The 16,179-nt window shown below is 42.4% G+C and overlaps 1 protein-coding gene across 3 annotated transcripts in view; it reads left to right on the top strand.

The window, feature by feature from the left end:
• The window catches only part of LOC133978203 (plexin-A1-like), a 169,043-nt gene that overhangs the window by 85,051 nt on the left and 67,813 nt on the right, over nt 1–16,179 (top strand). For all 3 annotated transcript variants that reach the window (XM_062416582.1, XM_062416583.1, XM_062416584.1), the window contains exon 8: nt 4,641–4,755. In XM_062416582.1, coding sequence (XP_062272566.1) covers nt 4,641–4,755 — 115 coding nt within the window. The remainder of the gene's footprint in view (nt 1–4,640; nt 4,756–16,179) is intronic.

Below are 16,179 nucleotides of genomic sequence, written 5' to 3'. Positions count from 1 at the left end.
AGTGTAAGGGTTGCCGAGATTGAAATAGAAAATCACCCACAGCCATGATTGCTCCTTAATTAAATATTTCCATACGCTTTTTCTCATTTCACAGCCCCCCATTTATTAAAGATTGGGAGGATAGTCTGGCAATGAATTGGGGTTTAAATGTCTGTATAACGCCGTATGAAGCCCCCATATACCCGTTCTTGATATGGTTAATGTGGCTCGGACAGTTACTAGGTCATTTGGTGTGTGATTGAGAGTGCTCGAGAGAAAAAAAGTGCACCGAATGTCATAGAGAACAGTTTTTATATAGAGAAGAATATAAAAAAGTGTGGACCCAAAGAAAACAGAAGATAAATGTAGAGATTTGAAAGAATTTTAGGCATTTTGTTTTTCTAATGCTGCCAGAATGTCTGACCCAATCATACACATTCAGATTTACTGTAAACGTAACACTCAGACATGCATCAGTAAAATTATTTGCATTATTTTTTTTGGTCCTTGGTGTTTTATCAACACCACCAAATTTTAAAGGGATCCGATAGGACTGATAGGACAGGCTATTGTAAAAGACCATTAAATTATTCACATCCACTCCTTTAAAATGAATAGTAGCCAATAAATAACTCATTTTGCCAAGTGCAGGAGTGTCAAACGCACCTCAGTGGGAGAGCGGATTATATTTAGTACTCCAAACTGACTGAAGAGGGGAGAAAGGAGGAAATCACAGCCTATTGTGTCAGGCCTGAAAAAACACTACTGCTCTAAAGCTAGCGTAGCTCGATTAGCATCTGAATATGAACGGATTGAATTAGCATTATGAGCGTGGCCATAAGGGGAGCCTGTCTGCAGCCGCTCAAAGCCCCCGAGTGGCTATGGGTGATGGCGAGTGACAGAAAGGCGGAATAAAGAGATACTGGGGGTTGTGAAAAAATTAGCCCACCCCTGGACAAGAGAGGCAAAATGATCGAACATCCCCAAATGGCCCTGGGTGGGCTTTTCCTTAAAAGGGATGCACCCAGGCTAAAAGAGAGGTTTTGAGATCCTAAGGCGTCTCGTGACAGGGGGCCCTGGTTACTTCAAGGAACCAAAGAGTGAGCAGTAGGGGGTTGTCAGACAGAGGCTAATGCTGGCCTTGGGTAGCACATATAATGGCACCTTCTTCTATTTCAAAGGGCATAATCATAAAAGTCGCAGAAAGTTAGCAGTGGTTACCTGCTGATATTTTGCTCGTTATTTCAAAGTCACTGGTACACTAACAAGGTTGATATTACATGAATAAAAGATAAAAGTCAGACATTGTCAGCTTAGCGACAGATGTATTGACGGGTGTTTGGTTGTGAACTACTAACTATAAATTGTGCTTTTGCTGCTCGGTTCTGGTTACCTGCTGTGTTAAGTTGGTGTTGTACTGTATTTTGATGAGCACAAATCCACTGATGGGCCTCCCACAAAAAAAAAAACAAACATCCCAACTCTTTGACATTCAAAGAAACGATTGTTGCCGAGCTAACAAATACCAGCAAGTCACACAATGAGCCTGGCTAACTTGCCTCGTGTTCATTTGTCTTGCATCAGTAACATCATTTGCTCTTTTGTTCTGTATTGACACCCCTTCTTCTGTTTTCTTACCAGCTCACTTGGGACAAAACATTGACCTAAAACCCCAGATCTCCTCTTTGAATCTATGCTACTGTGGCCAGACGTCCCAGTTTGTCAGGCATTGTCCCGGTTTAAAGCTGGGTGTAATATCTGTACACTAAAGTGTCCTTGGTTTCAACATTCACTACCAAACCAGCATGGTTTTCACCACAATTACAATAATATTTATAATATACTTGTTTTTAGTGTTTACATAAGTTATTACATTATACATTATTACCTAACTGACATAAAAACATAAATAATGCACCACACATCTGTATTCATCACCGATTTGTCTGTACGTGTGTTAATCAAACAGTGTGTTGTTGTCAAGGCTGTTGCTAGCCTATGACGCTTGTGGCTCTTGCTGACAGAATCTGTCAGTATGCTAACAGTTAGCTTTCTTGCTGAAGAGAGAGTCAGTCTTTTTTAAAGAGCTCCTGGGCGTACTCCTTGCTTGGTAAGGTACACGGCAAAAACAGTACTACGTTCTGCACACACATTTTCGGTCACAAATGGTGGAAATGCAGATATTTTAAAAAAAAAATCATTTTAAGATGTGGTTTTCCTGAGAGCTAGAAACCAGCCCCCCCCCCCCAAAAAAAAACAAAAAAAACAAAAACCAACAACCTCTAACTAAGAAGAAAGAATGCGACGGGTAAGGTACCCGTCAATCCTCGTAAAGTTAATTATCTTCGTTAAATCTCTTCCTTGGTTTTTGTTTTTAATAAGTTGCAATTGTGTTTTAATGTTTTTACGTTTTAGTCTTTGTAAACTCACGATTAGCCCGTGGCATAATTTTGTAAAGCTCGTTATTTTGTTATGTTATAGCCTCTAGAGTTATTTATAGGCCAAAAAGAGATTTGCCCCTTGTTTTGTAAAAAAAAAACTAAAGAAAGAAGCCACAGTCAGCCATTTAGTCAGCACCTGCGTTTGTGCACACTAACAAATACCTTGGTTGATTTTGGGAAACGACACATAATTTTTCATCTGCTGAGGCGCTGTCCATGGTATCCAAGTACATACATGGGCATGAATGTGGGGTACACTCAAAGGTACCAGTTTGGGATTTTGAAATTAGGGTCACTCTTATTTATGCACTGTATGCTAAGCTAACCTAGCGTCGCCTAATCGCTTTCCCTCCATTTGCTGGCAACACTGACAAATCTCCTATTTGCTCTTGTGTGGTATTAAGAGGCCTGTTATTTCCTCAGCCACACATCCCTCATTCTAAATGGACAGCTTCTCTCAGCACAATGCTAAATTGGTCAATTAAAGCGGCAGTGGGATTGAATTAAGCTCCAGCCTCTGATCTCACTCAAAAGGAGGGGTCTGGGCTGGAAACGATCGCTTAAAGTGTGCACCTAACAAACGAGCGGCCCTAATTGATCCAAATGAATCCACGTCAGGGTTTGATGGATTCATATATGTGCTCCATCTCAGAGCTCTAGAGTTAAAGCCCTCATTTTTCATGCGGATGAGGGGAAGGGTAGCTAGTGTGTTACACAGGGTTAAAACACACTTGAGAGCTTGTCGGGATTGTACTCATAGCAGTTCAGACAGATGCGCAAATTCACACCTGGCAGATGTGCTTGAATACAAATCAGACTGCGTGTTGAGCATCTATACGCACCCTTTCATTGTTATGGATCCAGAGTTACTTACCTTGACTGCATTCAATGTCGTATTTTATTATATTTCCAATAAACCATATGCTCACACAATCCATGAATGCTGAATGAGCCACACAAAAATAATTGTAAAACTGGACTACATGTTGAAAACAAAAGGCTTTACTAAGCTTTATAATGAAATGAAACCATTTTATTTGTGGACTCATAATGGCTACATTAGATAATGCTGCACACATAAATGAGATACAGAGTAGTGTAGCGTCTCTTCGGGCCTGAGAGGGGACCAATAACATGAAGCGGTGTTGATAAACTGTGCACTTGAACCTGTCTGGCTCTCTGCTTTGGGTCCCCTTAGATGTACACACACACACACACACATGCACACACACACACACACACACACTGCCCAACTTCCAACCTATTGTTTCCTCCCTCTCCCATGAGACTCCCATGCAGAGCCCCTCAGGCTGCACCCCCTTCCCTCCCTTTCTATTTTCTCTCTCCCACGATACCTGGCATCTCCACCTCTCTCAGGGAAATCCACCTGCTTTTGATCCCCTTCTCTCTCTCTATCTTTCCCTCTCTTCTTTCTCCCATCTTTTTCTTTCAGCATATCTATCTGCACCTCGCCTCTGCTAAAGCAGGTGAATTTAAAATGGTGGAGCGCTCTTAGCCCCACGGATGAAAGAGAGCTTTAGACAAAGAACAGGGGAGAGCTTTTTAAAATGAGACGGCAGCGAATGAAAGGGATGGATAGAGTGAGAGAGGCAGAGATGGAGGGACAGAAAGAAAGGCTCAGGCCTGAATGGATGGAGAGAATGATACAGCATGGGTATAGAAAGAGGGGAAAGAGGTAAAATATATGCAGAGAGTAGACCGATTGTGAGGGAGATCATTGAACAGTTAGAGGTGGATGGGGAGTGATGAATGAGGGAAGTATGGGGGAGAAAGAGGTTAAGACAGTTGATAGATAGGATGGAAGATGAGGGGGATGAAAGGTTAGAGGATTCCAGGCAGGGTGGGAAAAAAATCTAAATCTGACATTGGATGATAAATCGACATCAGGATGCTAAAGGTAGAAAATTTGAAAAAAAAAAGAATAGTAAAAAAACAAATACTTAGCATGCTATCTTATGTTGTGCCACAGTCAGTATAGTACTCAGTTTGAGTAAGACTAAAAAAAAAAGTAAGAGATGTTACTTTTCAAAGTTGTTTTTCTGGTCCCTGATAAATTTTACAATATGACACCACTTCATTCCGTCCTGCGTTTGCTGTCACTCTGCTTTGTCAATTGAATGCAGTAAGGGAAATCATTTAGACTCATGTCAGAAAGCTGCTAACTTCATAACCGTCACCTCTCATCTCTCTCTGTTACAGCTGCCTTTCCTGTGTAAACGGCTCATTCCCATGCCACTGGTGCAAATACCGCCACATGTGCACCCAGAACGCCAACGACTGCTCATTCCAGGAAGGACGGGTCAACATTTCTGAGGTAAGATTCATGCTGCTGATTCGTTCATATTATTGTCATTTTTACAGCCATAATGCCATTTTATGTGTTTTCCTCTTGGTGCAAATGGGAAATAACCATAAAGATGTCCAAGAAATGGGATTTCCTGGCTGAATGTAGTTTCTTATATCTATTTGAGAAAATGTATCATAGCTCCACATGATATAACCATTTTCCAGATATACTGACTATAGCTCTGATCATATAGTGAAAACTTGATGTTCTCCCACATGCAAATACAAACTATAACAGCATCTAGGCACAAATTGTATTCGGCTGCGCACACACCTTAACCCTCACATTTTTTGCGGCTTTCGCCTCAGGGGTTTCCTCACATCACCCTGCTGTGTGTGTCTGCTGTCTGCATGTGTAATAGTGGCTCTTGGCACAGTGACAATAGCTTGTGTACTGTGCAGCAATAATTTTGTCGTGACCCATAAGGCCATAAGCAGGCTTGGATGAATGACGATCCATGGAAATACTGCCTTGTTCTTACATAGCCAAATGCTGCATTAGCATAAAAGCTAATATCAATTGTGCCGAGTGGCGGATGCAGCGGGCGACATGCAAGGCATAACAAGTGTTTGTCAACTGCTGGAGTGTATACAAGGATATTAGTGATGGACACACAGCCACTTTATGTTTTCACTGTGATGTTCTCATATATTATGCGATATATGTATCTCATATATATATATATATATATATATATATATATATATATATATATATATATATATATATATATATATATATATATATATAGTGGTTCTCTCGCATATATATATATATATATATATATAAACACAAAAAAATGCATTCAAATGCATATCTTCTCAATGGACTTATGAATGTAAATCCACTGCACTCCCAAGTGACTGAGAGTCATGCCTGTGCTTTATCTGATTGACGCCGCACACACAAATGCACACAAATACACTCACAAATACACACACTATCTCCTTATGTTTGTGGCCTGACTCTCCCTGTTATCTCTATGCAGATTAAAGCTTCCCTTGTTCACCCTCCTTTATTAATTGGTCAACCTTTATCCAATTACTTTCCCCTTTATCTCTTCTCTCAACCAGCGCTGTGTAGAATCCCAAACACTAGCATGCTAAACCGCAGCCTCGGTGTCTGTCCAAAACAACACACGGGCCCAGCCTTCACGGCTCACAGAACTAACGTTAGCGGATTAGTGCGCCCATCTGCAAGACACGGGGAGAGCGCTGGCTAGCACACTCTGAGCTGAGAGAGGCCAGAGGGGCAACGGATGGATAAACAGGAAAGGCCTGCAGTGATGAAAGGAAAAACAGAAAAGCAGGATGCAAAGCGCAACTAAACATATAAACTGGAGAAGAGAGAGGAGGTCGTATGAATACCAGACGAGGCAAAACATGAATCATAGTAAAGTCTACATCTGTCCACAAATGTAAAATTCAACTTTAGGGTTGATAAAACTATATAACTTCCAGAAATATCTCCTGATGTACAGCATAACTGTTCAGGGGAGATATAAAAAGACATTTTTGGTGCAATATGTTTCAGGGTAGAAGCTTGGTACAAACCAGGATGGGCAAGAACAAAGAGAGACAGCATGTCAAAGGGAGAGAGACAGTTGGATGGGGATATGGAGGAGATTGAGAGGGTGGAAGAGTGAGAAAGGCAGCAGGAAAGAAGGGATAGACAGACCGGCTGACAGTGGCATGTGGACAGAGAGACCTCTCCTGTCACCTCGTCTGCCCAAGAATCCACCGACCACATGCTCCACTAGAGATCCATCATCTGCACTGTCAAACATGCACACACACACACACACACACACACCATAGACACATAGCCGCCACACTTTGTCTCTTTCATGCACAAAAGAGTAAACATTCTGACAGTGACATGCGTACACACACACACGCGTACACACACACGCACGCCGCATGGAGTCATTCATCATCGTTCTCCTAGCTGCCATATCTATTAGTTGCGCTCTCAATGCCCCAACAAGTACAAGCTCTTCCTGTAGGCTAGACTTATACTTCTCCTCTGCAGGACCCATTTCTCTCTCTCTCTCTTACATCCCTCCTCATTTTGATGCTCAGTCACTTCATTTTTCTCTCTTTTTCTCCACCTTCCTTCCTCTTGATTGTGGATTATATATTGTTAAAGAAAGGAGAAAGCTCTTCTCTAACACCTCATGGTTTTACCTCTTTAGCTGCTGGTGTAGTGGGAATGGATTGGCATTCCATCAGGAATATACGCCTTGTTTAGTCTAACAGCCCAAATCCATTTTATGGAATAATCCAGATTGTGTCCAGATTGAAAAAAACATATGAAATGCGATTTTTGCAAATCGGATCCTAGACACATTTGGAGGTGGTTTGAAATGTCATTCCAATCGGATTTCTATAGGTGCATCTCAATCCGAACATTCTGGCTCCTCAAATCGGATTTCAAAGTGTCTTGTGCATCACTCTCAACGCAAAACACAATGACGAAATCCAGAGTAACGTAAGTGCATCAGACCGGCTGATAAATCCTTGCCGCTAATAGCAAAGCGTTACAGCCGACAACACAGAGAACAACAGACAGACACTGAAATAAATGGTCTTCTGGCAATTTGGGAAGGAGGACAGATCCCCATTACTCAGGCTTCCATTTTGGAAAGCCACGTCACCAGCGTGTCTTGTTACCACAGCAACCCATGCAGATACATTAGAGATGTCTGGACACACAAATCTGATCTGATCACTTGTAAATAACATTTTGAAAAACAAATCAGATTTGCCTGCAATCTGAACAAAGCATGTATATGTGTGTTTGATAGCATTCCGTTTGCACATATGCTTACACCTTTAATTTAGACCTCAGATGATCCTTTTTTCCCATGCTGTATAGCTTAGACCTGAATATAAATAGCCGTGATAAACAAAAGAGTTAAATCTGCTCACATGGCAGACATTTCAGCCAGGCTCTCTCTCCTGCAGATATGAAAAAGTCGGCAGGATTGGGTAAGACTCCTCGTCAGACTGTGATCAAAGGCCGGATAGAAGTTTTCACACAGGGTTGAGAGGTGGCTGCTCCCCACGTCTGACTCTGTGTGGTCTGAGTGGTGTTTCACAGACTAGACAGTTGGGCAAAGCAGGAATACAGGACCAGCCAGTGAGACGTGACTGTCCAAGTCCTCGTCATCACTTCCAATGAGATAAACATTTGACAGTTGGACATCAAACATTTCTTTCTCTCTATCCTTCACTCACTAGTCTTCAATTTTTCTCTTCTTCAAGTGTCTCCCTCTCTTCTCTGACAGTATCTGAGTCTTATATTACCATGGCAACCAAGAGGCTCGGTGTGTTGCTGATGAAGACTTTACTTCTCCCCCCTTCCTTTGTATTTTATGTTCTCCTTCTCGCCCTATCTCATCCATCTTTAATTTGTTAGACTAAATTATATGTATAAAACATTTCTTTGAGATTGTCAAGGAAAAAAAAAAATCAAAACAAAACAGAAGTACAAAGAAAAAGAATCTGACAAAAAAAATGTATTAAACAAACTAACAAAGGAGTAAAAGTGTTGTATGTTTTTTGTGAACAGACTGTGTCAAGAGCGAGGAGAAAGGTGGGGGAGGGAACGGATAGACAGAGTAATCGGGGAGGAAATAAATATAATGAGTGACATTTCCAAATCAAATATGCATGAATCAACAATGCCTTCAATGGCACAACAAACAAATTCTTAAATTAAGGAGCAACCGGGCGGAAAATTGCAGGAGAGGAGTAAGAGTTACTTTATTATAAAGACAAAAACATAAAATCCGGAGAGATTGGAAAGCGTCGCGAACAATAGGATGAAAGGTCTTCTTGCTGTATTATTCCTTTACTCTTAGGTGAACATTTTCGCCGCCTGCCTCAGTCTCCTTTTCTTTTAAAGGAACTTGATTGCCATTTTCTCCATCCACTTTTCTCCTTTCTTTCTTCTCCTCCCTTTTCTACTTCCACACCCCTGGAGAGAAAGTGCTATTCTGAGCCAAATCCTCGATAAGTGCCAGGCAGGGTTCGGGGTGGCTGGGCTCCGCTATGTTAAGACATGCTTACGTGTTTGTTTTGCTGCAAAGCAAAAGCTCAGTCTCACTCGAGCAATCAAGGCAGCGGTTAACTTGATTGAGAATTGTGGGTATGGTGCTGCTTTTCTTTTTCTTTTTTTCTAACTTGTTTGGCTGTTGCCTTTTCCCTCCCTGCCTATTTTCCTTTCCTAGTAAGATTTAATTTTTATTCAAGGTAATGCTAATATAGTAGTTTCCTTTGGGTTTAGATCTAAACTGAGGAAAATCTAATAGTAATGAGCACCACATACAACATGTTAATATTCCCAGTGTTTCTTCAGATGTGATTCAGAGGTTTACATTTATGTCCAAACTCTCCCTGCTGTCAGGATGTAGCCATTATAATCATTATGCTGTATAGCACTTTATTTTAAATGTAATACAGTGTTCATTGGCTTCCTGTTAGTATATTTTTTGCACATCTATTCAGCCACAGCAGCGTCTCTGTCACTGCCCTCCTCTGTGTTTATTTTTGAAGTGTCCTCCGCAGCTGGAATCTGTAGCTCCAGCGATGAATTGTTTCACTCTTTTATAAATTCAACACCTTCTGCTCCTCCTCCTCCTCCTCCTGTCCCCTCTCTGCACGGATGCACATCGGATTAAGCGGTGTCACCACCATTCCGCTCTTTCTACTCCACCTTGTACCTTTTCCTCCTCCTTAACCCACTTAAAGATGCATATAGACTAGAGGCACTACAGTAGACTACAGTACAGAAGTATCAAGGCAGAACTGGAGTTATGCTGGTAGATATTTCCACATTCACACACACTGAAGCCCTCCTGTCTGTTGCCAATTACTCAAATGTATTGTTAGTGTATGACACATTATCCCTAGATACTGCATTAACAAAAGAGGCTCCATATAGGCTGCACTCAGAACAAAGCATAACACTATACATGAGCACATTTTCTCAAGCTGTTCCTCTCACTCTCTCACTCACACACACCCTTAGCTGAGCATGTACACTTATAGCACACACAGACGACCTACACATTCTTAAACAGTCATAGTAACACATGCTTACAATCCTCCCTCTCTCTCTCTCTCTCTCTCTCTCTCTCTCTGTGCGTCTCTCTCTCTTTCTCTATCTACTCTCCCTCTCTCTCTCTCTCTCTCTCTCTCTCTCTCTCTCTCTCTCTCTCTCTCTCTCTCTCCCTCACTCTCTCACACACACTCTCACACACACACACACACACACACACATACACACACACACACACTCTATGGCAGACAGGGTTATTTGTGATAGAGGTGTGAAGGCCCCGGACCGTGACATTCTGGCACACTGTGTTTACCCGACTGGTACTCACTGAGCAGAACACACACACACACACACACACACACACACACACACACACACACACACACACACACACACACACACACACACACACACACACACACACACAAACACACAAACACACACTCCAGAGAAGGACATCCCACAGATTGCAGGGCCAAGGCCGCTTGAGGGGCCTCGCTGCGTGCATGGATATACGTGTGTGTTAGTCTATACTGCTTCAGCGCGTGTGTGACTGTCACTGGTTCTTATCAGGACAAAGCACAACCAGCAGCTCAGGGCTGCAGGGGGCATGTGGGTGAGGGAGAGGGTAGAGTAGGCGGGCGGTTAAATAATAATAATACATTTTTTTCTATCTCATTCTCTCTTTGCTTCTCTCTCTCCCGGTGTCTTATCTGTAAGTAATATCTGTCCTCACTATTTATCATCATCCTTTAGTATTTCTCCCTTCTCTTCCCACGCAGTGCCTTCACCCAAATCATATTTCGGCAGTGTCATTCGTCCCTTTTTCTGCCCAATGTCACGATCCACTTTTTCTGCTCTTCTTTCCTTCGCTCCATCCTTCCTTTTTCCACCTGCATTCTTTCTTAATCTTTCCTTCCCTCGCCTCATCTGTCATCATACACAACGTGACTTTTTAATCAGCATTGTAGACTATCACTTTGGCTTGTTTTATTTTCTTTCTATTAGTCCAGTTATTTGCTCTCTCCACCAAAATGCTTTTTGTAGCTGATAGCTCGCCTAAAAACACACACCCACACGTGTGTTTCTACCTAATATTAAGAGGAGACATGCCTAAGCCATATTTAATCAAATATAAACAATGTTTGGAAGAGGGAGAAAAAACATTTAATGAAGAAAATGGGTGGAGGTGGGATGTAATATCCCCCCACGCTCCCACATGCAGCTCTCCAAAACAGTACAGTGCATGTATTTCACCGAGGACACACCAGAGACAGACATGCTGTAGGTGCTGTAATTGAGACCAGATGTAAATACAGAGAGAAAGGGAGAAAAAAAAAGAAAAGTAAGAAAGAAAGAAATAAAGACAAGGGCAGGGAGGCAAGTAGAGAAACTCTGGCAGTAACAAGCAGCAGAGTGACGCAAGTTATTTTCCAAATTCTCTCCATGGTCGGAGGGAAGGGAGGGAAAGAGAGTAAGAGAGGGAACATGGGGAATGGCGAGAGGAAGTGGAGGCGACAGGGTGAAGTAACCACATGCCCTCTTTGCCAGATGGATCCCAGTCGGACCGTGACGGGCCAGTGTTTAAGCCTTGATTTGGTTTGGTTTGGTAGCGGTATACCTCCTTTAGCTGCTCAAACCGCTTCTGACAACCCTCCAACCCTCTCCCCCTTTCTCGTGAAATTTCTCCGGAAACTTCTCAGACATTTGTCCAAGAGTCGATAATCACATTTCAACACGGGGTGAGACTGTATCAGGTGTTTTGGCAAACTCTCTCGTACATCCCTCTAATATGTTAATCGAGAACAATGTGGTGGATTGAGGAAGTGTAAGCGTTTTTTGAGTACTGGTAATGTAATTCAGCCCCACAGTCATGGTGTACCTCCCCTGTGTGTGTGTGTGTGTGTGTGTGTGTGTGTGTGTGTGTGTGTGTGTGTGTGTGTGTGTGTGTGTGTGTGTGTGTGTGTGTGTGTGTGTGTGTGTGTGTGTGTGTGTGTGTGTGTGTGTGTGTGTGTGTGTGTGTGTGTGTGTGTGTGTGTGTGTGTGTGTGTGTGTACTTCCGCACAGTCAGGAAAAGAAAAAGGCAGGAGAGATTTGGATCTTGTCCCTGGGTGCCGTTGTTATGTGCACTCGCACACAGGTGTGTTCATAGGCGAACACAAACACATGCACAGGCTGTCACATATGCATGCAGATGTTTCATCTCTCCTTCTCTCTCTGCGGCTATTTTTAGCCGCAATGTCCCACAGCTCATCTTTTCTTTTTCCTCTCCTCCAGCCCTTCCTTATGGTTTTTCAGCAGCTCTCGCAAAATTTCCTCTCACTTGTTCTTGAAGACTGCAAAGCCCCGCACCGTGCATCAATGCTGCACCAACAGAAGGCAGGGATGGTGGGTCGTCTTGGCTGGTACACACTGTGGAGAGACCAGCCTGTCGTACCCTAAGAAGTATGCTTAGTAGACAACTGTGCAAGGACGGCAGAGTTATATTTATGGAAAAAGGGTGGCGTCTACTAAATGCAGTTACATTTATGCAGATTTGAAGGACACTTGGTCTAATTGGTTGAAAAGTGTTAATCCTGATATGACATTGAGAAAATTTTTAATGCAGGCAGTTGAGCTCAGCACAAGCAAATGCAAGTGTTAGGTGTAGCGTTGCTGCTAGGTTATTCTCTCCTTGATGTAATCCTCTGCCACCCGGCAAGGCCCACTGATGCAGAGAGTATCATCCCAGCTATGCCAACATGCTGGCTGCAGAGATGAATACAAGATCAGCAAGAGCTTAATGAAGAGCAAATGCGAAGAAAGGTTCACACAAACCGGCGTACATAGATACACACGGTAATGTGACGATATGATAGATGCACAGGGGTTTGGAGGCCATGCATGAGTGTGTTTCAGTGTTTGTGCCTGCGCCAGTGTATGTCTATGTGTCAGTCACAGGTCCCGGTGGTTTAATTATTCAAGCTGTATTAAATCTTCATTTCCGCAGCCCTCACAGTCAGCCTGCCTAATGGTGAACACAGATGAATATTGCATTTTTACCGTCAACCCATGTGTGTGTCAGAGAGAGAGAGAGAGATAAATGCAGAGTCACATAGAGGAAGAGATGATGGCAGCTGAAGACAGACGAATAACACGGCAAAGTAAGCTGAAGGAAAAACAAACTCCAAAGTGCAGGGAGAGCAGAGAAAGAAAGAGTGTGATTGAGAAACAGCGACTGCGTGCTGGGATGGAGAGGCGTAGAGAAAGAAGGCGAGGGACACACACACACACACACACACACAAATCCTAGCGTGCGGCGGTGTCCAATCTCACAACACTAGCTAACTGTCTCTGTCGTGTTTGGTTTTTCACCATGCTGTTTCAGTAAAGTAGCCTACACTGATTTGTAATCCCAGCCTCCATTTTTGGACAAAATTGCACTCCCATGGAAACCTAAGATGGACAGTGATCTACTTCCTACATGTGCAAGCTTTAGTTACATGGAGATAGACTCTGGTGCCACTGGAGCGCTGGGTCTCACTGAGGTTTTACAAAGTCTGAATTTAAGGCTTTAAATGCTGTTAAAATGTCAGCAGGGTTTATTTATTTCTCACCACATGATGACTTAACATTATGTTTAATTCAATGCACTTCCTGGTTACAGAACAACACTCATTTCTACATTAGTTTTCTTATCTTCAGCCTCCTAGTGGCTGGTTGCAGGCATTGTTACTTCCACAGCCTGGTTGATGAAGATGGTTATGAAGCATTGAACACTCGACAGTTAGTAGGTAAAAGATGACATAATTGTATGGTTTCATCTGAAAATAGAACTAGCAGTAATTATGTTTTTTTCCTGGTGTTGCATTACAGTATATTACTCATACAAACCCTAGCATCTTAACACATTTTTAGTTGCTCTACTGCAAATGAAGCACAATGTTCTCATCACATAGTGGGCTAGATTGTGGAACTGATCGCTGTTTCTGGGCTGTAGAAACGGAAACTTCTGTTTCTAATGGTTGTTTATTTTCTTAGCGGCATAAATTAGCGTATTACAGGGCTTGCTCGTCTGGTTTCTGCATTTTTTCAGATTCTTGATGACCAGTCTTTCTAACACTGATCCCCAAGCAAAAGTGCATACTAAAGCTGAGTTAACATCATTTTGGTTTGAATGTCCACTTCTTTTAGATAACAGAATTCTCAATTTTAGTCCTATAACTGAAATATGGAGCTGTCTGCAGAGAAGAGTCATAGGTAGCAGACAGGAGAGCATATCTGCCTCTGAAATCAAGGTTTGTCTTTGAAAAGCTGAAAAGCAGAAGGTTTGATCGCTGCTGACATATCTGGGTTAGAATGATAACGGGGTGCCAGGCGTTCCTCCCCCCTCTACTCCCCCTCCCTCTTGACTGTATGAAAATCCATAAGGAGAAAAAAAAAACAGATCCTCTCTGAAAAAATATTCACACATTCCTGCTTTTTATTGTTTTATAGCACACTGTGCCGTCTATGTCGAGGGGATAAACTGTGTAGGTTTGGCAGCTTGCTTGTAAGTCAAGGATTAGGAGATGAAATCAACATATATGAGCGCCTGGGTGGTGCATCAAAGTGCCTAGTGTAAAAGTGTATGTGTGTGTGTTTGTGTGTATGTATATGAAGAACATGTATGTAGGTAGATGCAGTCAGGCTCTTGCTCTGTGATACTTTGATAATCCATGCTGAATAGCATTCACGTAACACATTTTCCTGCATCTTGCTTTAATTCAAAATCTGTTTCTACGCTCCCATCATTCCTCTGCATTCTCTCTTTCTCTTTCTCTTTCTCTTTCTCTACCTCTCTCTCTCTCTCTGTCTCTCTGTCTCTCTCTCTCTCTCTCTCTCTCTCTCTCTCTCTGTGTCTCTCCCTCACTCTCAATCTCTTCTTCCCTGCATCACGTCTCTGCTAGGAAACGAAGGGCGTGGGCGGACAATCTCACAGTCCCTTTCAAGGTTCAAAGTCCCTTTTCTTCCTCCGCTTCCCTCGCTCCTGCACTGTTCTACATGTTGCTGCCTTATTAAGTTGTTCCACTCTCTCCCTCTCCATCACCCTCTCTCTTTATCTCTCTGTCTCTCTCTCTCTCTCTCTCTCCCCCTCCCTCCCTCCCCCACATTAAGTATCTAGTTGGTCACAGAACATCTTTCTGGTTTCTGCCTGCTAATGAGCCAGCCTCAACTTTGAGTGCACACACACACACACACACATGCACGCTTTCTTTCACACATACATACATATTTCCATGTATGTACCACACTGCAGCTTGCATAAATTTTCACTTTTAATAAAGACGCACAACTGCTGTTTAGTGACTTGTGCGTATAATTGCTTGTAGATTTTAGCCTATATTTTACGTTGACACACGCCTACATACGCTCCCTCTTAACTCTATTACCGGTGATTTAATGGGAAGGCTTTTTTTGTCTCACTCATCTCATCCCTGTGGCTGGTACGAGTCCCAAAGAAGTGCACACACCGCACACATACACACACACATGCACACACACACACTCAAACAAACACATGGCTGCTGGCCAGCTGGTACATAGAAGATGAAGGAAATGGGGAATAAGTGGTCCTAGTTTTGACATTATGATGTATGATGTGTCATGACATGGTATTACATGGTTTATACTAATTAAGAAATAATTTGGAACCAGACTTGTGTTAATAAGATGGTTGGAAATATATGTATTATGTCTACTACAAATATTTTTTTTAAATCTAAAGACTAGTATTATGTGATTTGTCAAAATATTTGACAGTAAAAAAAAAAACAGTTCAGTATTTACAGTTAATAAATCAACTCCACCATACAAACAATTGCATTTCATTTTAATTGAATTTCTTTCCCAGTGTTATTCATTTGTTCATTATAAGATCATTGCAGACATTGTAGAAGTTAGAGGTTTCATCTCCACTGGGGTGTCACACAGCCATAATACATGCATACACCCCGTCATGTAGGTACTCAGGGTAAAAGCATTCACCAAATGCCTCATATTATATAATATTAATATGTAGTGAATTGGAACGAGGTATAGATGGGACATCTTTAGTATCAAGGTTGCAGACAGATCTTTGGTTTCCTATATAAGACCTCAGTCACAAAGCCTGGGGGGGCATGATGACAGGTGGTGGGGGAGCATTCAGCACTCTACATACTGTATACCCCTTTGTCAGGTCCCAGTAACACACACACACACACATACACCCTGTCCCTCTTATTTGTACCAGTGTGCCCCCCTCACTCCTCTGTGGCCATCCATGCCATCTCATCTCTCCCCTGGGCTCCCCATATCGCTTTACTT

This window comes from Scomber scombrus, chromosome 3 (assembly GCF_963691925.1).
Source record: "Scomber scombrus chromosome 3, fScoSco1.1, whole genome shotgun sequence".
In the NCBI taxonomy this organism is placed as follows: domain Eukaryota; kingdom Metazoa; phylum Chordata; class Actinopteri; order Scombriformes; family Scombridae; genus Scomber; species Scomber scombrus.
Note: the sequence above shows the minus strand (reverse complement) of the source record. Positions and strands in the feature narration are given on the sequence as shown.